Below are 27,410 nucleotides of genomic sequence, written 5' to 3' on the forward strand. Positions count from 1 at the left end.
TTTCAAAGTGGAACCTAAGTTACTAATTTATCTGTACTCTGGTTATCAGATCTTCATTTTGATGTTCCAAAAATGTTCTTGTTTTATTTGTGAATGCAGTATCCACTTCTAATATGTGTGGGTCCACATTTTAGAGGTCAAAATTTTAACCATTAGTGGGTGTCACAACACTAGTACTTATTAAGTGATATTTGTTAAAGATATATCTGGAAAAATGGGTTTGAAGGTCTATTGAAGGAAAGAGCTCATTACTTTAAGAAACCTGTTGTAAAAATTTCCTATACCCTGATCCCTGACTTCGGATAATCCCTACCATCCTACTCGACCACTTTCAGGGTAGTGGGGTAAGATGAAACGTTCATCTGGGTATTAAAAAACTTAATTGCTAGTAAATATAAATCGTTAAGAATTGCAATTCCCACTAAAGTTCTAGCTTAGTAATCAAAGTGGATGGGAAAATTTGCTATGATTGTAAGCCTTAGGAACCTTTATGTTACAAAAATATTGAAAATATTTCTAGAATAATGCTGCTTATGCCAGAAGAGGGCTTTTGGCTCACAGAATGTGTTTCCAATAGGGACACAGTTGCCTGCCATGGTAACAAATCAGCTGCTTGCCCCAGTGTCAGACATGGGCTCCTGTTATCACTGAATTCAGAACTAGGCAGAAAATAGAAGCTAAGCTTCTCATAAAGAGCAGTATTTACATCCCAGTTCCCCTTGATTGCCAAAGTCAGATGATGTTGCCTCTGAGGCAAAATCTTCCTTCTGGGAAAAAAATGGTTTCTGCTTAACTCTGTCTCCAGTGGTATTTACAAACTCAAAGTCTGCTCTTAGATAAGCCAGGTGTGTTGAAACAAAACTTCTCAGAGCTCCAGAAGAAGTGGGAATTGGGACCAGGAAGCAGCAGCTTTGTGCAAAGGACCTTGTCATACAAAAGGCAGTGCCAAAGAGCTTCTTGCTGCTCCAGAAGTCACAATTTAGCCAGAGGCTTCTGCTTGTCATGGGTAGGACGGTCCCAGGCAGCTGAGTGGTGACTTTGCCTGTGCTGGTGGTAAAGGCTTCACACAGAGCCCTACCCTATGACACCTTGGAAGGTGTTCACTGTGAACAACAGCTTTGAGATCTTACAGCCATTCCCAGTGAGGTCATTTCACTAAAATGGTAGAAATATGATGAAGCTTTGAATAATAGTAGGTATGGGACCCTTCTCCAGCGCTGTGAAGGTTTAAAAGCTTGATGTTGGTGACAAGGGAGATTAGAGTGCAGTTGAGTACAGGCTTAGAGAGGACCTCTTTCAGGCAGGTACTGTACTCAGATAGGATAAAAATGATCTCTTTGATACCAAGGTTACTAAAATTGTAAGTTAACTTTCTGTTTACAGGTGTACATTGTTTTGAAACTTCTTCAGCATAGTAGTTCTAGCACTGATTGATTTTGTTTTAAAGCATCAGTCCAACAAAGAAGCACATGTATGTCAGCCAAGGGCAAACAGTCCTGCTTCTATTTGCAACAGTTACTATAGTGATAAACGTGGTTTAGGAACCTACATAGAAATAGAAATCCCCATCTCCCAAAATAGCTCTATATAAAAAGGAACAAATGGTGTCAGGAAAAACACCAGTAAAACTCTAAATAGTTGCTTCCTTCAAGTATGTGAAAATTCTGATTCTGTATTCTCATTCTTTCCACTCGTTTTTGCCTTTTCAGTTTCTCATGTTAACTCTAGTGAGTACAGGTCTATCCACAGTGCTCTGGGTATCAAAGAACTCTCCTTCTTCTCTCTTTACATGTCACCCTGCTTGAATTCCTTGCTGTTTCCTCACACATCCTTGGCCTACACTCTTCTCAGCCAGTCAGGCTCAGCTATGCCCCTCAGTTTCCCATCAGATGATCTCCATCTGTTTTCCTTTGTAGCCTTTTCATACATTGTTCTTGCCTCTGGCCATCATCATCTCCCAGCCTCTTTGCCCAGGCACTTCAGACTTCTGCTCTTCCCAGCCACCTGCTCAAACCGTCCCTGCCCCTTTCCAGCTTCCTGTCATAGTCTCTCATCCCTCTCTCCTGTTCTTACCAAGTGCTCTGTCATCTTTCATTCTCAGCCTTATTCCATGCTTACTCCTCTTGCATTTAAATCAAGTTATTTTTGGTGGAGTGCTGAAGAGTGCTATAGAGGGAAGGGAAAAGGTTTCCCATCTTAGTGCTGCTGTTCTGCAGCTCTTCCCTACACCGCTTGTTAGAAATGGCTCAACCATTTAATCTGACATTAAAATAAATAAATTTATCTAAACCAGATTTGTAGCCTCAACATTTTAATAAATTATTAATGTTTTTCAGTACTGTCGGAAACAAGAATCATAAAAACAAATACTATGCTTGGTAAATACACAGTCCAGTTATCCCCCTTATACCAGTGAGGAAGAACAAGTCCCATTTTCAGGTAGAAATTTTTGAGGACTTTCCTATGATCAAGATCTACTATACTTGGGGGTTTCTTTTCAAGCATCACATGCAATGAGCTAACCTACAAAGCAGAAGAGAAGCTTGGATTTTTTGGCCATTTTTTCCCTGGGTATATGAAAACTAAGTAAATAACAAAAGTGTATTTGAGAGTTATATTGATACTTAGTCCTTTTGTGATCATAATTTCCTGGAATATGTCTGGATTTCTGGGACAGTTATTAGCATTATGACAGACACCAAGGAAATGCAACCTTATTAAAGGTTAAATTGTATTCATCTGTAATTTGGGTTCATGTACTGGGTCCCACAATTTATACTTCCAAGCAAAACAATGGAAATTGTGTATTATATTGTTTATGTTTGCTAAATACATTGTATAGAACACAAAATCACATTCAGACTATTATCCATGGTTAAGAAGAAAAAGGGTGCACACGTAACACTTATTTTTGTTTTACATTTGCAATATCCACTGATGTTTTTTATATTTCAGACTAATTGTCTTTGGTACAGCTGTCCTAATGCACAGTTATTGACTGAAATGTGTTCATAACTATGACATCTGTGCTTTCAGGGCTGGTTATTGTCGTTGTTTCTGTCTGGCACAGAAAGCAGATGCTTGACTATTTTTTCCGTATCCGGATTTAATAAGTGAGGCTGTTCTTATCTGTTTCTTTTAAACTTTCACCAGTTCATGCTGTTTAGGATGAGTTGCTTGTGCAGTCTGCTGTGGGGACCTTGCCCAATGACAAGTAAAGGATATCTCTATGACAGCTTTTGTTTCCCTAAAATAGAGTTCTCTTCTTGGGAAGCACTTGAAAGGTATCAGTGGGGCTATTTTTAATGTCAGCAGACTGTTCTTATAAAATTCATTTGTAAGGAGACAGGAACAGCTTGTAGCTCTAAATCTGCTCTGAGACGACATGTTAGTGACAAACTTCTCTCCTAAATACATACGAGGATTTTGTTTCAAAGGAATTCTATGATCAAAGCAACATAAATGATTTTTCTGACTTCCAGAAAAGTCTTTTCTCTTGCTATTATCCTTTGAACGTCCATTGTATCATTCAATTAAGGAAAAAGTTCTACCAAATATTTTCTTGTGTTTTGATTCATGCTACTCAATTAAAGATCTCTCATGAAATAGCTAGAACAATAATCCTTTTTTGTAAGGAATGAAACCTGCAGGTGGGATGTACTGAGGTTATCTTTAAATGTCTGGCATGTCCTTCATTGAAAAATTTGTTAAAATAATATATAGGAATCTCTTGATCTCTCACTGTAATTTTCAACAAGTCGAACTGAATTTTTATATATAATTTGATATAGTAAGCCTAGAAAATCTGAAAAAGTTGGTAAAGATAACTGTTCCTTCTTACAGAGAGGAAAAGGAAGATAATCTCAAAACAGGTGAGGCACTTTTCATAAACATTCTCCTGGGACAATTTGAACTCAATCAATTTAATTTGCTTTTTACCTCACTATATCATATAAATGTTGTAACTTGGACAGCAAAGCTGCTTAAGAATAACAGAATAATAGAACAGTTTGGGTTGAAAGGGACCTCTGAAGGTCATCTAGATGACCTAGGTCATCATCTGTATCATCAGCTTGTGCTAAAATCAGGTCATGCATTGGCTGAAGCGGTCATCTAAACTGAAACTATCCATCAAAGACAAGGTTCAGAATTTAGAAGCAACTAAGGAAAGTGAGATTTTTCCAAACATGACACTGAGTGCAACTAGTTATCTCTGTTTTACACTGATTTCTGCCTAACAGTAGAATGATCATCCAAGCAATGGTTTATTAGCAAATATGTGAATGTATGGAAATTTAGGACTCCTTCATTTTAGAATATTTCTGTCTGCCTAGCTGCTAGTGCACTGTGAGATACAAAAAGCAACAGTCACTTTTATTCTGCAGCTGTTACCACAGATAAGCCTGCTTGTTTTAAATAATAGTCATGGACCTATGATAGCAGAATACAGAACAGGCTGCAACCTGAGAAGCTCTGCCAAACACTCACTGTCATGAATTGTGTGTGGACATAACTGTAATTTCCTTCTTTAGCTTCAACTGATCCACTTCTTATTTGTTAATAGGAAAAAAATCATTATCTCCATGGGGGACCATTCATTAACTCCCACACAGCCTTTGACAGCTTCTGTGTAAGCCTGCTGAAGAGGAAAAGGAGGAAACCCAGCAGCTTTACCTTAATCCACTATGCTCACAGCACAATTTGAAGAGATTTTCTTCAGGCCTTGCAGCCCTGAGCAATAATCTCTCAGAGCAAGAGCTGACGAGTGGGTGGGGGAGCTCCTGGCGCTGAAGCGGGGAGCTGGTGCTGCAGCATGGGAGCTCTTTGGCCCTTTTCTTTGTTATTTTAAGAAGTAATGGTCAACCATTAACTCATTTTGCTATTATTATTTGCTCACAGAATAATAGTGAGGATTTGAGGTCTGAGGCAATCTCCAGGAAATAAGGTGCTCAGATAAGGTTTGTTTGCATTTGACAGTTTAATTCCAGCTGGTGGCTTTTATAGAGACTATTACATTAAGCTTCCCATTGCCAGGAGCAAGTAAATATTGTTTACTTAGAGCATTTACACAGCAGTGCTGAAAACATGAATTTTCAAAATGAAACAAAATAATTGATACTGTGGTGTGAAACTTTGCTGTTCTACGCTAAAGTGTCACAGGGTTTGTTTGGCAGGTAATGGAGAGAGCTGGGCTAGTAGGAGTACTGGAAGTGCTTTTTCTTGTCATAATATTTTAGAGTTGATGTTTCTTACCTGAAGTGAAGCACTGGGCTTTAGTAATGCTCTGCAACACCCCTGTACTTCAAATGAGTCTTACATGTGTTAATTTAAAGCATCCAAGTGTCTCCATCAGGTTTATAGTTCATAGTCTGAAGTAAGGGCACGTACACTGAACAGGCAGCCAGCAGCCTGAATTGATAGGATTTAAATGGAAATTGTGGAAGCACCAAAACTTACATTCAGGTTCACATCCAACTGGATAGAAATAATCAGCCTGAAGGGGTTATGTTTGTCTAAGTTACATATACTTTTCACATGGAAAGGTCTTTTTACTAGAGCAGTAACAGATGTTTTCGTCTTAGTGGGGAAAATGACTGGAAGGACTTCAGTGGGACTGCTGTTTTTGAAAGCAACTACTGTCAGCTATGAAAGGCACTTAGTGTGCTGTAAGAGAATGCTGCTAGGTAGGAATTTTTAACTTTGTGATCTATGTTAATTTTTTCTTTTACTATTGAACTTACCTTGCACCCTTTTAACAGTACTAAACAACTAAAAGGTAGGAATATTTCCTGTGATGTTTAGAGATTAAGGCCATCCAATTTTATATCAGAGGAGATCTCACCCAGGAAATGAGAGTGGAAACTGTCTTTTATCAAGTAGTCTCTCAGGTGTGATGAGAGGAAAATTGGGAGATACTTTGTTGTTCTTAACCAGGTAGGTTTGGGAGAAGTTTCTCAGTATATATGGTTTTAATCAGTTTGGGATGAAGGTTATTTACTTAATAATTTATTCATTAACAGCATGGAATTAATGGGCAATTAGTGACTCTACTTTTAGGATCTCTGTCAGCCACTAAACAGATGCATGACAATAATACATGCTGGCAAAAGATCACTAAACACCTACCATTTTCTGAAGACCTTTCCAGAAATAATTACAGGAAATTGAGACTTTGTAGGTGCAGCTTCCCCCTTTTCCTCTTTGCACTGTGAGAAGGGGTTAGCTTTTGGAACTCAGAATTCTCATTTTTATGAAGACTTTTTAGAAACCTGACTGGAGTTAGTGCTTCTTTTTTTTGTAATGCTTTGGATTTGCATGTGACTCATTGTCATTGAAAGTTTCAGAAATTAAAACTAATTGTGTTTTTCAAGTGCAGTATTCTTAAAGGCCCCATGAAGGCAATTCAGTCACTGCTTTGCAATATGCATTGTCCCACACATGCTGGGATGGTCCTCTAAGTCCACAGCATTCTGGCCACAGGTTCTTTAGAATATGGATCATTTCTGTCTTTTATTTGTGGTATGAGCCTTATTTTTAAAATAATGACATTGCTCAGAAAATGTAAGCACAAAACAATGTAAACTGGCTGCATATTTTCCTTTTTGAATTTTATTAATTTGTTGAATAACAGCAGTGCACGACAGGCAAGTGTTAAGCTGGAATAAGTTTGCTTTGGTTTTAGAAGGTACCTTTTTTTGTTCTGATATCATAATTAAATAATTAAAATACACATCTCATGACCATCAGTGCTTTTATTACGAAGATACATTTGCTTATTTAATACAACTAACACACTGTGTCAGACAGGATTTGCTATCCCAAGTGGCATGTTGGAGGCAGGGGAGGAATATTACTTCAGTTCCTTTGTATAGATTCTTCCAAAAGGCAGTGCTGCCTGGATTAATATAATCTTCCTGCTGTCTCCTGTGCTGTGATCATTAAAAATTACTTCCCATCCAGAAACTACCAACTACCACAGATCTGGAAAAAACCTACCCCAAATAGTCTTCAGACTTGTAGGTGAGAAGCTAGAAATGCTGTTGTGACATTTGCTTAGACAAAATCACCTGCAAAAATGATTACATATCACTCACAGCCTTTCACAAACCTTCAGGAGGAGTTATGACAGTGACTTTATTACGTTCATTCCAAGATTCTGCTTTAAAGTTTTTTATTTGTGTGCAAATAGTCCTCCTTGCTAGAATTTTCACTGTTTCATCTGACGTGCAAAATTATCCTTGTAGATTCCTGTGGTGTCTCTGATTGGTAGCAAAAACCATCTAATAACTGGAATTCTATGCTGAGTGTCTTTTTAAAAGCTAGAAGACAAGTAGTGACTAATTATCAAAGGAATTATTTTCTGTAAAAAGCAGAACTGTAGCTCTAGCCATTGCTTCCCAAATGGTGTGTTTTGTACACAGTTCTGCTTGAGAACACAGCAGTGGATATTTCGAGCACTCACTGACAGTAAAAACAGTAGGAATGAAAGTTACATTCTGTTGTACAGAGATGAGAATAATGATTGTATACTGTAAAGATATCTTACTGCTTCATTATTCTGAGCTACTTGTTTCTCATGAAGGATGTCAGTTCTGCAAAGACAAAATGAAGTGAACTGTAGAATTGGAGGATTTATTCTTATTTCAGACATTAGAAAATGGTTTTCTCATTTTTACATAATTTTCCTATTTTTAATGCATATTTTATGTAATGGGGGAAAAATTTATCTTGATATCTTTCAATTTCTTCATGTGGAGACAAGGGCAATCTAACTATGACAGGTATGAAAAGATGAAATATTGTCTAAAAACACATTGAGTAAGCAGGACATTACAAGACACTGCTGTCTTCTTGTACATGTGTATTAAGTGACTTCTAAGATGAGCAGGACTCCTAAATGAGCAGAAATTGTGTTTCAATAATCTCTTCACTTTTCTTCTTTTCAAGTTCCCTTCTGATGCTGAGATAGAGAATGGGGAGAAGGATTTATTGTCAAATACACTACCTGATTGCTATTATATACTTCATTCTTTTAAAGTCTAAAGTGCACATTATACTTCTAAATGCATTTAAATGTTAACTGTGTTTCTTTGTTAAAGCAAAATTATTGATATTAGTTAGCCCTACTTTAATAAATGACAATCTCTTAGGAAGAGTGCTTGTAGTGAATTAAGATGACAAGCAAGTATTCTGTTATTCCTACAGATTTTTTCACTGGCACAGTGTATTAAATGTGGGGAGCCATGAAATACTGACTATTAAAAAACCAAACAGAAATCAAATAAATGCACATACCCCCCCCAGCATTATAAACATTCTAAAAAGTCTCTACCATGAATATATAATGATTGTTTATTCATATATCTGACCAAACAGCCATTGCTCCTTTAACCAGCTCAATTATTTTTATTCTTACCTTGGCTTGCAGATCAACTGAGAGTCAGAGTTTTACTGAGGTGCTGGAGAATGAAAAAAGTTTAAGATATTATCAGACATTAAAGGATGCTAATTTTAAATTGGGACTTGGTACTGAGGGTGAAATATGGATGCTCTCTAGTAGTTGCTTTTATCTGATAATTCTAAGAAGATTTAATGTTCCTAAAGCAAGTTTCTGATGATGATAAAATTAATCTTTGAGCCCTGAGGGTATTGGCACCCAGCACTGCAAGGTGTACTGTATGCACATTCCTGATTTAGCACTGAGTCAAATATTCAGCTCGGTTCTGTGTAGAAATACCTTCAGGCTTGCTGTGCTGAAAATGGATTTCCATCCATTACTGTTATGTAGGTCACTTTTGCAGCTTTTGCTGGGTTTGAGAACTTAAAGTAATGCTACATACATTTGACTTGATAAATACATGCTTTACTGGCAGCTTTGCAAAAAATATTTGTTTTTTTTTATTGTGTTATAAACATGGGACTTTTGTTCCTGGTCCTTATGACAAACAAAATAATTTGTTCATGTTCTAAAAATGTTTGTGATGTAGCATGCACTACCTTTTACATAGGTCTAATAGCCAATGACTTGATTTAAAACTTTCAGTTACGGAATAAGCACAAAGTCTAATGAAGTTATCCTCAATCCAGTGGTTGTAGATAGACCTCCCTTCCACTAATGAGTATCTGCTCTAGAAATAGAAAGTCAGGAATGCAATAATTGTACACCACCAGACCTGTATTACCTAGCAAGCAACCTAATTCTATCATAACGCTTCAGGATGAAAAACAATCTTGCTGGTGCATGTAATCATCAAACTTTTTATATACCACTCAAAAAGTCAGGGTTAACTAAAGGGGAACTATGATTTTACTTTCTTTTAACTACCCATTACTCTCTTCTCATTGCAGTGTTAGGGTTATCCATAGGATTCAGCTGCTTACCTCTGACATCCAGTCTGCACTCTATTTCAGCTTCACCACACTCATTCACAGCTTTACAGGTGTAAATGCCACCATCAAAGGGAGAGGGTTTTCGGATCTCCAGGGTCAGCACCCCCTGCTTACTGAACATGCGGTACTTGGCATCCCCAGAGAGATCCATCTTGTTTTTGAACCAGAATATCTTTGGCTGAAGAACAATAAAGAACATTTTTAAAATAAAAGGTAGAGAATGAAAGATTTACACCTGATCTTGCAGCCTCAGTGTAGCCATCAAAGGCTAAATAGTATTATGATGGCTATTTACAAAGCAGTGTTAATAATTTTTCAAGGAACATCTCATTCAGTAAAAATTCATGAAAGCAGTAATTCAAAAGTTCAGGAGTTATTTAGTTGTGCTTATTAAAATGTATTTGAATGCTACAAGTATCTTACAGAAGGGGAAATAAACATAACAGATTAGAATATAAGTGCCATAAAAGTCCACAGATGCTGGGTGGCCAAATCAGGATGCCAAAGTTTGGTCCAGGAAAGGATTTTCCAAACCCTCTAGCATATCTTTAGAAACTTCAGGAATTTAAAAAGGAGGCTCCTGTTGGCTGTTGCTATGGAATGAAGTAGCTGCTTCTATTCCAGTTCAAGCTTTTACTTTTGTTTCCAGTACCTGAAAATGTGCCTTTAATTTTTATGTGACATTTTGAAAATGAAAAATCTGATATTATTTCAAGCTCATTTGTACATACAGTGAAGAAACAGTCTTTAAAGAATATAACCAAGCTTTACATTTATCTGTTTTTCTTTCAGAATTAATGTCTTCTGTTTCTTCATCCATAAACCCCAAAATTACTGCACCGTTTTTACACAGTGCATTCAAATCTACTGAATCACTTTTGCAGAGTACTGCTGGTATTGCTGCAGGTACTGAAACATTTTATCAAGGTTAATTTGGGCAGTTGGATTACAAAAATGTATCTGGAAATGCTGCTTTAGGAGTATTAGGTGAAGGCTGAGGACTACTTGGATCGTTCAGGCTAATGTGAAGGAGGAGCTACCATCCCTGCATTCCAAAGCCTGCCATTACGGTACAGTAACAGCTGTAAAATTGAGTAGTTTTTAAAAGAATCTTCTTAAAACCATGGAAACAGCATGAAGTGGATGCAGATGCACAAAAATGTCAGCTAATCAAGAGGGAATACTGTCAGTAACACTGTCATTTATAAACTGAGGCAACTACTGGAAGGTGGATTTTGTCTATAGTTGCTGGTGTTTATTCTGTAATATTCTTTTTCTTTTGAAGCTATTTACATGGGTATGCTTCCTTTTTGAGTTTTGTCTGGAGCTCCTTCTTCATTCAATAAACTGCAGCAAATGATTTTTTAAAATTTGGGTTCTCAGTAATTGTTACATGTTTTGCTCTGTAGCAATCATGTCCTTGCCCAGGTATGAGGTAGTGAAAGAAGCTGAAAATAAGCAGCCAGACATGTAGGGATTGTACTAATTGAAATTTATGACAAGATTATGTCATAATATGGTAAATTCCTTCCCTGCAGACAAAAATCTTATTTCCCTTTTCTGTGAAGTCTAAATTTAGCTCCTAGCTGATACAGTTTTTACTGCTTGTTCCTGATAAACAAAATAGTACATCTTTATGTACTCTTTGATATGACTTTAATGAATATATTTAGAATGAGAAAATATTCTTGCAAGATTAAAAAACAAAACCAACAAAATCCCCACAAAAAAAAACTTCACATGAGATCAGGCCTTATTCTTAGTTTTGCAAAACAGCTCAGACTGTCAAAGCCTTCTGTGGATGCATTGATGTAACAAAAAGCTGCTGTTCCTCTGTATCACTTGGTTAATGGAACAGTAGATGATGTTTAGCTGCTGTTTTCTTCTAAGTGAAGAGAGCAAGGAAGACATTGTGAGCAGATAATTTTGTTGCTGTTTAGCTTCTCCAGTGAGTAGGTTTTGTGCAGATGTGTTCATTTCCAGTGGTGCGGTGTGACCACAAGCAGTGAGTGTCCTTCCCTGTGCTGCCCCCCGGTTCTGCACAGACCCACCCAAACGCTCCCTGTCTGCCGCAGCCCGGGGTGTAAGTGAGGTGGGGCATGAGCAGGGGGTGCCCTCTGCTTCTCCTTTGTGCAGCCACGCTCAGCCTCCCTGAACTGACCACAATTCTGGGCTTGCTGCAACAACCTCAGTGCCAGGGGTGATGGGTACCTTGGGGATGCCTCTGACAGCACAGCTGAGGGTGGTGTTGTACCCCGCAATCACAGAGCGGTTCACCAAAGGGTGGGTGAATTTAGGAGCTTCGGAGAAGTCGTGCTCTTTGTAACACGGGGGTTTGTAAGTGGTGCCTGTGATTCAAAGAGACAAAATAGTGAGAACCACGCTGTCGGTTCTGCTGAGTTGTGTACAAGCTATCTGTCATTTATCTGTTTGATTTGAAGAGGCTTCAAACCTTTTGGCATTTGTGATATAAAAGGTCTTTAAATACATTTCATTCTAAACTGCATCTCATGTTTGATGTGTTAGTTACGGTAAAAGGTCCTGGCACTCATGGGTTTTCAGCTTCTGTTGAAAATATGATAGCCATATGTGTGCAGGGAAAATCTTCACCACAGACATCTTCAACTTTTGACCCCAAAATAGAAATATAATGCCCCGGTTTATTATTTACTTAATATAATTTAGGAATGCATGATTAAATGTTTTTAAACTGATATTTGTATTAGTCCAGGAGATCTGCCTAGATAAGGGCTTTGATGCTAACATTCTTTATAAGTGCCAGTTACTGAATAATGAAATATCTTTACAGGTGCAGCAAGTAAAACTGCATTTTCCATTTGCCAGTGTATTACTTCTGGTACTTAGTGGCTTTTGTGATCTTTGCTTTGAAGAATATGTTACCTGTTTTTTGGATATAGGCAGGATTTTTGGTGGTTGCAGCAGTTTCACTCAATCCACACAAATTTTCACTGAAGACTCGAAAAAAATACTCATTTCCCATGATCAGGTCTGACACTATGCAGTTTGTGCGACGATAGTGATCAAACACAGTGTACCATTCCTGTAACAAGAATGTACTGTTTAGAAAGATGTTATGACAGGTCAGACATGGTGCTACTTTTGGCATGGAGAGAATTTTTTGGCTACAAGGAAAAGACAGGCAGACAGGTATTTAACACTAACTTGTGAAATGAATATTATGTTGCTTCCTGTGAAGATCAGCTGATCTATTTTCTTACTTTTATATTCTGGCAGTGTGATAGACGTATGAATACTTCCATTTTGAGACAAAAATCCCACAACTCTCTACCATATTTTAGCCATCCTCATATCTGGGGAATCTGGTACAAGATGTGCACTCAGAATGTGATACTTAATGGGGTTGTCCATGAGGAAGATATTTTCCAGTTTGACTGGCATACATTCCTCTCTCAGTATATACCCTGACATGCCTAGCATCTCACTTCAAGTCTAACTCTTCCTCACTCCCCTTCAATTTGCATTTATGAAAAATATAATTCCTCAAAAAAAAATATATTCCCACCTTCTAAGGAGAGCTGTCTATGCAGTCACCACCAGGGACTGCACAGGCTTGGTCTCTCTTCCATTTTCTAATGAGCATTTAATCTAGTCTTTCACCTTTTGAGGGTTTTTAGATTCTATTTTTCAATGTGTACTTGCCTCTGAGGTGCCATAAGACACCTTGAACACACAAATGAGTGTCATGAATTCAGTCATTTCAAGTCTCTGTGTTTCCAGAGCAGGCACTGGTTTAACAAAGCCACGGACACAGCTCAGGTTCTTACCATTGTTTTTTTGTCAGCTTTCTGAACCGTGTAACCCAAGATCTGAGCATTGCCATCGTCTTGGGGAGGTGTCCATTCCAGGGCTGCATTAAATCCCCAAACATCTACAAGCTTTATATTCTGAGGAGGACCAGGCTTGTCTGCAGAGGAGACATAAGAAAACACCTTAGCTTTTAGTTCAAGTTCCAAGAGCTTTGTCATTTTCCCATGCAGGGAAAAAAATTAGAACCTGATAGCAATTGGTAACATTCCATAACAACACACTTCATTTATGTGAAGTTAAAACTGTAAACAAGAAAGGTGGGAAATTTTCAAATACTCTCTTAATACTCTTCTGAGAGGCCTGAATTCTACTGAGAAATAACACATAAGAATTAGTAACATGGGAACCAGACAAACTCTTCTTTAAAATGTGGTAAGAAGTTTGTGGTGTTTGGATGGATGTGATTAACTCTTTAACTGCTGTTTTATTACTTGCTTTGTTACCTCAGTGCAATTTCTTGGCCATTTATCTACATTGCTATGACAGCCAGGGCAATGAGGAAGGCCAGCCATTTGGGAATACACCTTTTCCCTCTTGGCTCAGTGCTTGTTAGCTTGCCCACTAGGTGATTTCTCTGTAATAACAAGAAAAAGAGACAGAGAAATCTGTGTCCTTTTTAAGGTACATGGAAACATAGGGAAAAAAACACAGTATGAAATTATAATAATTTTCTTTTTTTCTTTTTGAGGATCATTTGTATTTATACTACATTGTTCCATATAATGCTGTAAGATTTAGATTAGATTTATTAAATAATATTTCTGTCTTTTATAATTTGAGGACATCAGTTCACCTTTTTGATGTTAGATTGTTTCTAACATGGGGACAGCTGGGTAGTTGATCTTGTTATTGAGTGAAAAATAGTTCAAGATCATTCTAGACAGCTGAAGGGAAACTGTCTCCCCATTTTGTAACTAAGCTGGAAAAATTAAGAAAATGGTAAGAATCTGATGGATGTATTTATGAGATGAGCAAAGGACAGATGAATGTAATTATAGGTGGCTTGTAATTTAATTCCATAAAGAAGGATATGCAATATCCAGCAATAAATCAGTCTTTGTTATTAGGGGAAGTGTGACTTTCTACATCAAAGCATAATGTGCTAATTCTCTTTTCACTGACAAACTTTGGAATTGAAAACTGCTTTATAATTAGGTTTGACCCCTACTGTCCTCCTTCAAAGTGGTGCCAACTAGAACACTGCATGATGTCTGATAAGGGATATGGAATGCATGGCTCTCGTTCCATTTATCATCCTCTTTCTGCCTATCTAACATTTCAGAGAAAAATGAAATTAAACTTGCTATCTTCTGTTTTTCTCAACAGCCACCAACCAGGTAAAACCTTCTTACATTTTATTCTCTGTTTCTAGAGTAGGGAATGGCAATATGTTGTCAAATGAACAACATTGCTTATGGGGATGTGGAAATGCATTTGTTGTTAGCTGGAATCACAACTTAAAAGAAAAAAAACCCTAGTTGTTTTCTTAGATGTATATCTTCATTACACAGAAATCAATTGATCTATTTTGATTTCAGAGAAGAATTCTTCATACTACATAACAGTCTGGATATCTGTGAAGAACAACCTTAAAAAAGGCAGAGATGAATAAATCTGCCCCATGGGTTTTTATATTCCTGATCTTTGTGGTTCAGTGGGATAATGGAATCTGCAAGAACATCTATTCAAAATTGCTTTTTAGAATGGTAGAATATTTCTTTCCCACTAATAACCAGTACATCTCTAGCTTGTGAAGAGAGGATGGGAAAAGCTGAACTTAGTGATGCTTTTGACCCACTGTGTCAGAGTGGGGATGTATATTCTGAGGAAGTATTCTGTGTTACTCTCAGCACAACCTCACCTAAGGAGGTTTGCAAACTAATAAAATTTATACAATGGGAAGAGATAAAGCGTGAATTATCTTTCAAAGGTAAATTATAATTTATATTTTCAAATAATGCATAATGAGAAAAATAGATAATTGCATTTAAAAAAATAAAGAACTGAGGTTTGCTTTGGTCAGTAGAAGTCATGATGAAAGATAATTTATCGATTCATGTAAAGGGTGAAAGAAGTTGAGGGAACTGTATTCTCCAGAGGTTGGAGATATTTCCATTATCTAAGAACTTTCTAAAAGTCTTTCATAAACACTGTATTCCCATAGAAAAAGTGCATATTTTTTTGATCTATAGAGTAAATGGCAGCAACTGTTTTGGCAACAAGGGAAAGTGATGGCAGTAACAGAGCTGTTTCCTTTTGTTTGGAGCTGATGTGACTCATCAGAGTCAGCAGAGTCATCAGAGCAGCAGAGCTTTTGGCCACCTGTACTCTTGCCTTACTCCGAAAAAAGATAAGGGGCTGAGGCCACAAACATTGGTTCTTCATCAAGGGGACTTTTGCCAAAGGAAATTAGCTGATGAAAATACACCCCAAAGGATCACTGACTGACTTGTGTTCTGAAAACCAGGCTGAGTTTTCAGCCTGCTGTTCTACAGCACCTAAATCCCCACCAGGAGTGTAGAAAGAATGCCAGAATCATCCATATTTCTGTCCTGCCAAGAGAATATAAAATCTGGGGGAATAAAAGCGTAGTTGACAGAATTGAGGACAGGTAGTCCTGATGACAGAGTAACAGAATCAATAATCAGAGTAGATGCCCTGATTGCAGAAGTATCTGCATATGTTACAAGTGCTTTCTCTTCTTGGTCATGAATTAAATGAAATATAAAAACTCCTCATTGTTTGACCAAACTGCCCAGGAAGTACAAAGTTAATGACTGCCCTCCAACTCTTACCTGTGTGATGACTTCTTTTTTGCAGTCACTGATTTTCTGTATGATATAACTCTCTGACAATGGTAGATGGCGGTGGTTTTCTGACTTTCTACAGTATCAAAACTGTAGAAATAGGCAGAAGATACTGGTGCTATGGCCAGAATCCAGAGTCACTAACCAGTTGTAGAAAGATAATTTGGAGTGTAGTGTGCACCATTCCCCTTTACTTGAGCCAGAGAATAGCTTGGGTTGGAAGGGACCTCTAAGATCTTTCAGTTCCAGCCCCCTGCCATGGGCAGGGAATGGGCAGGGACACCTTCCAGCAGACCAGGTTGCTCAGAGCCCCATCCAGCCTGGCTTTGAACCGCCAGGGATGGGACATCCACACCTTCTCTGGGCACTCCTGGGATTATTTTGTTTTAGCTGCCATTTACTTATTTTTCTCTTGCAGAACTGCAGCCATCCTCTTGAGCAGAAGCAGCTGCTGGTATTAAGACATATTTGCTCCAATTTTTCAAACTGCTCTTGTTTGCTGTTGGCACCATTGCATACACATTCTGCCAACATAATTAATAAAACTTTAAGCAGAGCAAAGTCAGCATTTTTAATTCCAAAACATTAGGAGTTGAGCCAAAACACATGTTCTAAAAATGTATTGATACACTGGAAGAAATTTGGGATAACAGTGTGAGAGTGTGGGGAAAGAGAAATAAAAACAGTTATTAAGAATGTTATAAAGACCGGTAATGAGAAATAGAAAAGCTCTGGCTGAACATTAATGAAATCTGAATAGGCAAGATCTCAGAATATCTCTCACATAATCCCAAGAGAAGTCATGGAAACTTTGGCAATGCATTCATTTTAAATGACATTAGAAAATAGACTGGAAATTGTATAATAGTGAATAAGCCTCAGACTAACTAGACAGTCTTAACAGAGTAAAGCATTAAATGTGAGTTTTCCAAATTCACAGGGTTGTTCCTTCTAATTTTTGGAACTGTACAGGTGTATTAAGGCAAGGATTTAATCTTCCCTATCCTTATCTAATGAAAAAAACCCCCCATGTAGGAGTACATCCATTCCAAGATTCATATTTCCTTCCTTGAGTACAATATGGCTATGCCTAAGAACACCAGAACTCTCAAATTCTCTCTCAAAGTAATAGAAGGGAGATTGATTGATAAGGGTAACCAAAAATATGGAACGGCATGTGTTTAAAAATAATCAAAATTAAGAGAGTAAAAACTTGAGAAAATTAACTGAGGTGAGTGTGACTGAAAGTCACAAGTGACATGGAAAAGCTGAATGATTATTCGTGTTTTTTTCTGATAGAAAACTGTATGGACGTCAAATGAGATTGTCAGGAGACAGACTCAAATCAACACAAATAGGTACATGTGATTAAAAGGAAATTCCTTATAAAAGGATGTTTGGATTCTCAAACTAGACCTGGATTAAAATACAGACTGGATAAAATTAGAAAAAAAGAAAGAACTATGGAACACAAAGAATATTCCTCACTCTCTGAAGGTCTCTAGGACACAGATAATTTCAAGGTGAGAAAATGTAGTAGGAAAATAAGGTCACATGCTAGCCCTGCTCTGCGCTTTGTCCTACCATCTGCAACCAACCATTGAAAGAGAAGGGATTCTGAGGCAGTTGGATCTTTGGGTTGCCTCAGTCTGGCCACTGTTTTGTTTTGCATGATCTGCTTAATTCTAATGTTGTCAGGGTCTTACCTATGATTTGTATTGTTATTGCAACTTTATCAGACATGTTTTCTATCTGAAGAGTGACTTCATATGCTCCTGAGTGATGAAGCTCTGCCTTTCTGATGAAAAGGATTGTGTCCGTGCTGCTGTTCCGAATTCCCACATCTTTGGAGTCTAGGGTTTGACCGTCTTTCAGCCAAGTGATTTTGGGTCTTGGTTTGCCCTAAAGAGGGAGGGAAAAAATAATTTTAAGGCTTTAGTATTCCCATTTTTCTCTCAGGGATCTATAAATCTAGAAAGCTTAATATAATACATGGAGTTGAGATAGTAAACTCTATAAATACTTTACACTTTCTGTTTTCTTCCAGACAAATATTTGCTACCATCTGTGTGGCAACCATGCTCTGAAGATGCCATTTAGTTAGAGACTGCAATTACAGTGAGAACAAATCCAGAAATACTATACTTGTGCTGGTCTGGTACTCTTTCCCAGGCATCAGTTGAGCCACCAGGTGATCTGATTTGTTCTGATTGTTATCAGCAGAACCCTTATACACCTGAGGGCTTTATTAGCTCTGCTCTTCTTGTTCTCCCTTTCTTGAAACGTTTAATGCTCTGTCCCCAGACCTTTACAAGATCTTTTGGAAAATCATTGTTATCTTGAAGTCTCAGGATGTGAAATTTACTGTATAATTCTTTCTGCACTGCAAGAGTGTTTTGATGCCTGTCGACTTAAGCAATCAGTGTTGCTACACCCATGGAAGATTGCGTTGTGGAATCAGTGGTGTGCTCACTCTCATCCAGCCATTTCCAGGAAAAATGGTAAGCACTATTTAGTTCTTCAAAAGTTATTGGAGTGCTACTTCCACAGTACAACTCCAAATAAGGAATCCCAAGGAAACAGAAAATGCCAGTAACATATTTATTAAGTGTATTAGTAGTTAATCCTACAGAAAATAACTCAGTGGGGGTTTGCAAAGCCAGCACCCAGCGCTGCTCAGGCTGCCCTGGAACTGGAGCCTAAGGCACTGAAACTGGAACGCTGCCTCCAGTAAACAGCAGAGAAAGCAGCTCTGGAAGCTTCCTCAATCCACTGGGTGTCTGGAACACACTCTGAAAGACTATATCTCTTCCCTTAGCCTACCGAGGGAGATTAAGATGCTCAGACTCTTGGTTTGTTGCCTAAAGGTACACAGAATAATAATGCATCATTGTGCATTGCTACACCTTTATTTTGGGTTTGTCTGGTATTTGCTCAGAAGGTCTGTGTACCATCTTTTTTTAAAGTGGTATTAGGAAAAAAAAAAATCTTTTATAAGAGTCAGGCCAAGAGCTGTCCAGAATTATACTTAAAGGATGTCTAAAGCACCTAGAAATTGCTATTTGCTCATTGATGCTCTTTTCTCTAACTCCTCAGATGTATTGTAGTTTATTTTACATCAGGGCTGATATACACCTTGAATGAGCAATGGTTTTGCATCTTCAGTTTTCTCTCTCTGGTAAATTATTTTCTTACAGCTTTTTGCCAAGGAGCATAGTTAAGAGCACCTCAGGTCTGCAGCTCTGAAATAATAGGTACAAGATAGTTTTGTCCTGATCTAATGTACCTATACCCTGGTCTCATTTCATAGAACCCTCACGAAAACCTATTAGAGCAAGAAATGGCTTCCTCTCTTCAGCTGGAATGTATGGTAGAAATTCTGAAACTAATGAAAGAGCTTGGGTTGTTTTGTGTTTTATTTTCCATATCTGTGTCTTATTATTGGTGAGCGTGCCAAGAAGTGACTCTATTTTATTTCCCACATATACATGTATTTTAAAGTGACATGAAGATCCTCCTTGAAAAATTTGGATAGGGAATGCTTTCAAAATAAAAATTATCTGCATAGATAGTATAGTTCTATGGGCATTTATTTAAAATTCTACTTTGTCAAGACAAATACTTGGCAGGTTTTCAGCCTGATTACAAGATTGCTGCTGCTGGTGTTCTAGTGTGGTTGATCAGATATGTTTGCTCACAGCTCCTCCTTTTTTGAGGTGCTGTGAGTGCCAGTGAAAGATTGCAAGTGTTCAAAGTGTTGGTTTTCATATACTCTTATATTTATAGACTGTGAAAAGCATAAACAGATAGGAAGCATGTTCCTAATACATATGTCAGAGGATTGGATTTCTGCAATGTGTAATAGATAATCTGAGAGAGAACAGTGAGTGACAGAGTGGCTAAATAGCACCAGAGAAGCTTCAGGGAGTTCACAGCCAGCAAAGAATGAATTTAAATGCTCTTAGATATTTATATTCACACATATACGATGGACAAAAAGACTGCTCAGTACTACTGTGAATTTTATCCACAGATAGCACATAATACCCCTCTAATCATGTGCCACATCATTAATATTGAAGCAAGAATGTGTTGATTCTCTTTCTTTCACCAGAACATTCAATCTCTTTAATGCACTCAACAGAAAAAAAAAGATTAGTAACAATGTTTTACTTTCTTTTTGGGACATTTTGATCTAAAGATTTAAATAGATCTACCAGTAGCATTAAACCCAGGATACCTTGACAGTATGTTTCACAGAATCAGGGACTGTAAATTGTAGAAGACACTGACTTCGACTTTCATTAGATACTAGATATTCTATCTACTTAATCTTTTTCTGCAATAGAAATTACCAGTGACTTAAAATTTTTCAAAATGTAAAGGGAAAAGTTCTTTTTGATTTGATTTTTTTGGAAAGGTCATCAGTCCTACATAGTCTAAACAACTGTAGCACCAACTCTTACACTCAAAAAAGTACTCCTTGAATTAAAGTCTCCTGGCTTTGTTCTCAGAGTAAAATCTGGTATTGATGGATAGATTTTAGCATTTTTTGTTAGCCTTACACTTTAGGAGACAAGATTTTATGCCAGCATGTGATTTGTCAGTCAGCTACTCAAATAGCTTTTCAATCAGTTGGTTTAATTTGGCCAAATTTGACAGAGTACTCGAAATCTCTAAGGTGAACTTAGTACAGTTCTGTGAAAAATTGATGACAGGGTGAAATGCCAAAACCTCAGTTAGTGTCTCCACCAAGGAAAAGTCAGGGAAAGCTCAGTCTTTTGATTATTTTGATGGGCAGCAGCTGAATGATGAGACAGGATTAAGTGAAGCTCTGGATGTGTTGCTACATGCACTTACCCTGGCCAGGGAACTGAGGATGTGTCAGGGGAGCAGGGCAAAGAACTGGCAATCTCTGGGAATATTGCAGTGAGGCTGCTCTCGGCAGAGGAGGTGGCTGGATGTGCTGGATGGAAGGTGCTGATATGGGGCTGTCATGGTTTAGCACCTCCCTTTTCCTGACAGAGTCTTGTGGGAAGCAGAAAAGTCCTTGACTCTGTTCCTGCACTGCTCTCAGCAACAGCTAAACCACCCCAAAATTATCAATGCTCTTTCCAGCACTAGTTCAAAACATGACCCCCTAGTAGCTTCCATGAAGAAAATTAACTCTGCCCAGTCAAAACCAGCACAAGGGGACATAAGACACAAACCTATAAACTTCTGAGCTTTATTCCCCTGCTTATGGGAGAGTTTGTCAATTTTGTGCAATTTTCCTTCAAATTGGACATCAAAGCAGGAAAAGTATCTATTTATTTTAGTGGGGTTTTTTTAAATTTAATGATTACATAACTCAGAAATAGCAGATGTATACAAATCTTGAATTTTGTGTGTGGCTAGACACCAGTGAAATAGTCACTTTAGCAATTTTGGAGGTAAGAAATGTGAAAGAAAAAAATATCATTGTGATGATGCTGAAATAATTCAAACATTAAATTCAAGAAAGTTACTCTATTCAAGGGCTTGCAATTGTGTACTAATCAGATATCTTTGTGAAAAAATCCTTGTTAAAATTTTACTTTTCATGTAACTCAGTAACCACTGAGTTACAGGACAAAAAGACTTATACCTTTAAGATTTTGCTCTAATAATTTTTATTTTCTTGCTGGTGCTGCTCAAACAAAAGAATACAGGTGATGTGTGCATATATGTCTCCCTTGTGGAAAAAATATTTTGCATATCTCCAGCATCTTTTATAGGAGAATTTCAAAGCTCTTCACTAATAACAGGATTCCATTTCTGTAGATGTCAATCCTGGACTGTAGAGAACTTTCAGCATGTTGAAATTTTAACTGAGGACTTGGCTAAGTGATATATCTGTTATTACTGAGGATATCTCTGTCAGAGCCAGAGTCTGTAATTCACAATTTCTTTTGCTGTTTCTCTCTTAGAAAACCGTTTCCATATACACACTAATTATTGCACTGTATTGATACTATAGTCTTGTATCTGACAAAAACCATGTGGGGTTTTAGAAATGGTCAGATAGTTGTCTGGAAAATACCAGGATGAGGTAATTAGTAAGGTTAGTCTTTGTGTATATTTTTGCAATTTTATGCATGCCTTACTGAAGTGTAGTTACATACAAGCACACACACGCCGGTTCTGCAGCCCAGGGCCAACTGGGGTCTTCTCTTTATGTGCAAACTCTGATTTTTGCAGTCAGAAATTAACATACACACTTTTGCCAAAGAAGTTGCCCAGTGACATCCTATACCTTGGTTCCAGAAGAATAATCAGTTGGGTTCTTACATTTTTGTCTACTTCTCTCTGTGGTGCCTCCTTTACTCAGTAAGCAAGAATGGGCTTGCATTTACTTACACCACTTTTTTCTTCTTCCCCAAAGGGTGGGATTAAGGAAGAAACTTTAAAAAACAATGTGACTGAAAAAAGTGATTCTCTCCCCTTCTCAAATGTATGAGAGGTTTTAATGAATCATCAGCCATACTTAGGTAATTTTGCTTAAGCAGTGAAGCAATGGGAACTTGCATTAGAGAAATTACTTTAGGTAAGCAGTCGTAAATAACCATGACAAAATAAAAGCCGATACATACCTGGAAAGGGATCACAATATTGACTGTCTCACCCACTTTCTTCACCAGAGTCTGTCTGAGGTGGCGTGGCAGCCAGAATTTGGGACGCTCTGCAGTTAAGCATTAGTACACTAAATACAAAACTTCTGATAATATGCAACATTACTTACAGCAAAAATAAGGCAATGGACAATTGTAAGCATAAGAAAATTGTGGAAATACTGTTTATACTTTTAGGGAGTAGCTCAGTCTCTCAGTAGTTTCAAATGTATTTGTCTACTGGATCAAAAGTTAATATTAAGTCTCAGTTATATATTTACATCTGAGCAGGTTTTCAGTGACAGCGGCATTTGTGAAAATGTGTTGAATCTGAAATGGCAAATTTGGGTGACTACTCTCGGATGTGAATCTTCTATATGGATTTTGTTTCTTTGGAGAAAGAGTTCAGTTCAGTAGAAAGGATGGACAAGGGATGTATTGGAGTAAAAGAGGGATTATAGATGATGATTATCTATTGGTATATTAATACTACAGCTCCTGTAAATTGCCACTTGGAGGTATTTATGGACATACTCAGAAAGAACAGCAACAGATTCCTTTATCTTGCTACAGTCATTCAGTTACAGTTCTTTTGGAGATGTAGTGAAATCTCTTTGTAGCATCTTACTTTTCACTAACAAAAAAGGACCTTACTTCATGTTTTTTTCATCTACTCTGTGCCTTCCTCTACCTCACTTGAAAGCTTTCTAGGCTCTCCTTTTATCCTTATTTTTTCCCTGTCATTTACAGAAGGAATTTCCTAACATACACTTGGAGTATCTGTCTTCATGACCATTTGGTATTGAGATGCATTAAAACTTTGTTTTATTTACATTGGCTCAATGTACTGGCAGACACTGTGTGAGCCAAGGTTGAGGAATCCACTATTAGCAGCTCTTGATGTCTTTTGGACTTCAGTCAAATAAATTTTAATCTACTGCAGTTGGGTGATACACAGGGTGGTAATTATTAATCTGTGAGAATGAAGTAAATAGATCTCTTGCCATAGCCAGCACAGTCATTTTGCAGTAATATAAACTGCTATATTTTTTCTCTATATATTTACAGAAAGGTAAATATTAAATAAATGTTTCTTAAATGCTGACAGTGCCATTGCAAGAGGCGAAATGTCCGTATTTTGAAAGTAAGAAGTAGAATTTTATTTTAAGAGCTATGCTTTGCAAATATGAGACTTGGGTGCTGTAGAGATGTTCTCAGAGTCGGAAGACACTGTGCACCTAATGGAAGTGGAAGAGCAGTTTGTGTGTTATTCTCAGATAAAGGCAGAATTTTGGCCAGGGGAAATAAATGAATTAGATTTATGGTTACTCACGCAGGATCTCTTGAACAGTGACAGGCTCTTTTATTGTTGCTGCTCCACTCTCCCCAGCCAGGTTTACAGCCTTGATGCGGAAATAAAGTTTGTCCCCCGTGACCAGGTCTTTAATCAGCGCAGAGGTGCGCTCAGTTAGGCCAGGAAGTGCAGGAATCCATTCTGTAGCTACAAGTACAGTATTTGCATATTGCAATAATACATTATTTTTCCAAACTGATGCCTTGTTTGCAATTGAAAGTAAATTTCTATTAAGATAAAATGAACTCAAGTTACAACACCACACTTAAAAGAGAATAAAATAAGTTGGAAGAAGACCTCTGGATTAAGGAGATGTGTTTACACATGGAGTTAAGCAATTTTATTACTCAAAATAGCTAAGGGTAAGGGAGTCGTCTTTTGGTAGTTTGTTTGGCATTTTGTTTTATAGAGCTTAGAGCTGTGGCGCTTCTTGACATTTATTTTTACTGATGGGAAGGGGGAGAATTTTGGAAGTAGCTTTAGCAAAAAAGTGAAGCTTTAATTAATTTTTTTTCTCTAAGTGAATATACCTTCTGTGGCTCTCCAAACAGATCAGTAAGAGCCACATATAACAATAACAGAGCACATAGATGTTGGAATTTATTGTTTAATTCTCAGTTGACACAGTATAACAGAATTCTTAGTGCTCCCTTATTATAAAGCACAGAAATATGACTGATAAAATCATTCTGCTATGACAATGACATAGAGATTCTGGTAATTCTATAGTAATGTCTCATTAAAGACTGTAATTATTTCTGCATAAATTATCTAAAAATTATAAATTATCTAGAATCTAAACCTCCTAGTTTAGATTATTTGGTAATCAAGCTTAGTGTCAGGGAAAATGCCAATATTAAAGTGATTATAAATTTGTTGTATGACTTTTATGACATAAATATTTCATTGTAGCATCACAGAACACTGAATTTTGTAGATATGGTGCTGTTATACCCTTTATTACCAGTACAAGTATTAAATGAGGCAAGGTTGCTTTAAAGTTTGATGTTGTAACAGTCATGTTATTTTATTTGCTTTAAGGAATATGCCATTCGTGAATGATACAGAGGTATAGTAGTGACTGTAGAACAGCAATGCTATTTTTGTATCATAAAATAATTATGCTTATTAAAGCTTATGATGACTCTGAAGAGGACATTATGAATGTGACCTCCATGGTTTTACAATCACATCTTAGTGAGTATGGTGATGGTTGGCAAGGATGGTAGACATAGATTAGAGTTAAAATTTGCTGGCAGTGTATTGAAGTGAACTTATTGCAGTTGTAGTACTTTTTAAATGCTCTGTTGCTTCTGCCTAGTACTCATGATTACTTACATCCATCTTTGCAGTATTCCAGCATGTAGCCATCTAATCCCCCAGCTCCAATCCGCTCAGGGGGCCTCCACTTCAAGGAAACAGTGCTGTCAGAAACATCTTCCACTGTGAAGTGGGTTGGTTCACTTGGAGGAGCTGTAAGGAAATATAGACAAGTAGATTCTGAGAAATAGCAATATAACTATGAGAATTCAAAGGCTAAACAAGGAGTGTTTAACCACTGATTTATGTACCACTGTCTATATCAATAAAATAAATCTACCTGGAGCTCAGTTGTAAAGTGTAGCACCTGTTAGATCATTTAATAAAAGCGCAGCATAAGGTTCCTATAACAGCAAGGGGAACAAGAGGTTAAGACAGTAGTTCCTATTCACAGATGCTGTCTTATGAGAAAAGCCACTGAAAAAAGATGACTTGTAGAAGGAAGTCAAATTGTCATCATAAGTCTGCAGAGAAGTTTAGAAATGAAAATATGTACCTTTTATATTCTGTACTTGCACTTCTTGTAACTGGAAAAAATTCACATGGTCAGAAGACCAAACTGACAGAAGATAAATTTCACTTCACTCACATAGTAATGAAAATGATCAAAAGTTATGACTGCATGCTTACAGAAACACTATTTCTGATTTGTGCATTTGTAACAGAGACATACTTGAGAAAAATATTTTGGGGATGAAAATTTTTGATTTAGATACAACTTTTTCATATCTCTTCTTAACAGGTGTGTTATGGCTATTTATAAACCAACAGTTCAGAAAGACCCCTAACTAAATTCAGTTTTCTGCAGCATGACTGTTATCTACTAATTTAAAAAGTATCAGGAAAAGAAACCAACTTTTTCAAAATAACATTTAGGGTGAAGGACAATAAAATTTAGTATACATACCATAAGAGCAATCATGTTAACGAAATGTATGTTTGGCATAATCAGTGTATATGTGTATTATAAACTGAACATCTTCTGAATATACATAACAGATTTTACAAGGTAAGTTAAATACAGGTTCACGAGTTATGGAACTAATTGAAATCAGTCTTAGTTCCCAAAGTTATTGTAAAAAAACCCCCAAAAATATCAACTAATTTCATTTCTGTAACTCAAAAAATTTCATATTCACTTGGTAGCAAGCACACAGGAGGCAAATGCAATTGGGAGCATACACAACCACACAGTACACGATCAAAACCCCAAACCTCTTCTCTGAAGAAGTAAGTGTGAACTTTATCCTTAATCAAGTAAAACTCTGCCTATCCCATGAAAACTTTGGACCTTTTTTTTCAGTAGCTCCACTTGATGGTTCTTGTTTGACCTCTTTTGTTGCAGACCAGTCGTTTTGTGTTTGAAATCCAGAATTAAGAGACCCTTCTTGCAGTTCAGCCTTCCCTTCTGACTCTTTCACTGCATCATCTGCTTTTACATTATCTCCGTCAGCAGGCTGTCCCCCTTCGCCGTTATTTGTAGATTTAGAAACTCTAGTCATTTTAATCTCCAGCTACTTGTATTTTTGTGTGTCTTCTCCCTAAAAGTCTTAGCAGGCAGGTTTCCTGGGGACCCCTTTAGTTTGCTCCTTGCTCAGGGACTGCAGGAGACACTGTGCTGCTGTGCTGGGAAGGATTATTTATAGAAAATCATTCCTCAAATATTTTCTTAATCATCTATCCTTTTAGCTGTGGAGAGGGCCGGGATTAAGGGAGCACTGGACGGGATACTGTGATATTTGCACCCATAAGGGAATGGGAGAAGCTGAGAGGGACAGGAAAATCTCTGTCAATTAGTTCTCCTCCTTTCCAGATCCAGCTTGGCTCTCACACTTCTAATTATAACAACTAAAAATTCATCAGCAATTTCATGAAACTGGAACCTCTGTGCTCTTCAGGAAGAGGAATGAGAGATAGAGAAGAGGAACATTACAAAGGAAAAGATTGATTAAATACAGAATATAGAGATGGGTGATAGCCTCTTCCTGACACCTTGTTTTAAGCTGTAAGAGCAGTTGAAGAGAAGAGATCAGAATTGTCCTGTCTTGGTTTTATCCTAGA

At 37.4% G+C, this 27,410-nt stretch overlaps 1 protein-coding gene across 1 annotated transcript in view; it reads right to left on the minus strand.

Annotated features, from left to right (window-relative positions):
• Window positions 1-8,931: 8,931 nt before the first annotated feature.
• Window positions 8,932-27,410, minus strand: part of MYBPC3 (myosin binding protein C3) — a 58,435-nt gene continuing 39,956 nt past the window's right edge. Inside the window, exons 26-33 of the mRNA XM_033063925.1 lie at window positions 25,368-25,502; window positions 24,009-24,176; window positions 22,658-22,746; window positions 17,753-17,948; window positions 13,197-13,336; window positions 12,292-12,451; window positions 11,602-11,738; window positions 8,932-9,568 (exon numbers count right to left, since the gene is read on the minus strand). Coding sequence (XP_032919816.1) covers window positions 9,329-9,568; window positions 11,602-11,738; window positions 12,292-12,451; window positions 13,197-13,336; window positions 17,753-17,948; window positions 22,658-22,746; window positions 24,009-24,176; window positions 25,368-25,502 — 1,265 coding nt within the window. The 3' untranslated portion in view covers window positions 8,932-9,328. The remainder of the gene's footprint in view (window positions 9,569-11,601; window positions 11,739-12,291; window positions 12,452-13,196; window positions 13,337-17,752; window positions 17,949-22,657; window positions 22,747-24,008; window positions 24,177-25,367; window positions 25,503-27,410) is intronic.

Source organism: Catharus ustulatus, chromosome 6 (assembly GCF_009819885.2).
Source record: "Catharus ustulatus isolate bCatUst1 chromosome 6, bCatUst1.pri.v2, whole genome shotgun sequence".
In the NCBI taxonomy this organism is placed as follows: domain Eukaryota; kingdom Metazoa; phylum Chordata; class Aves; order Passeriformes; family Turdidae; genus Catharus; species Catharus ustulatus.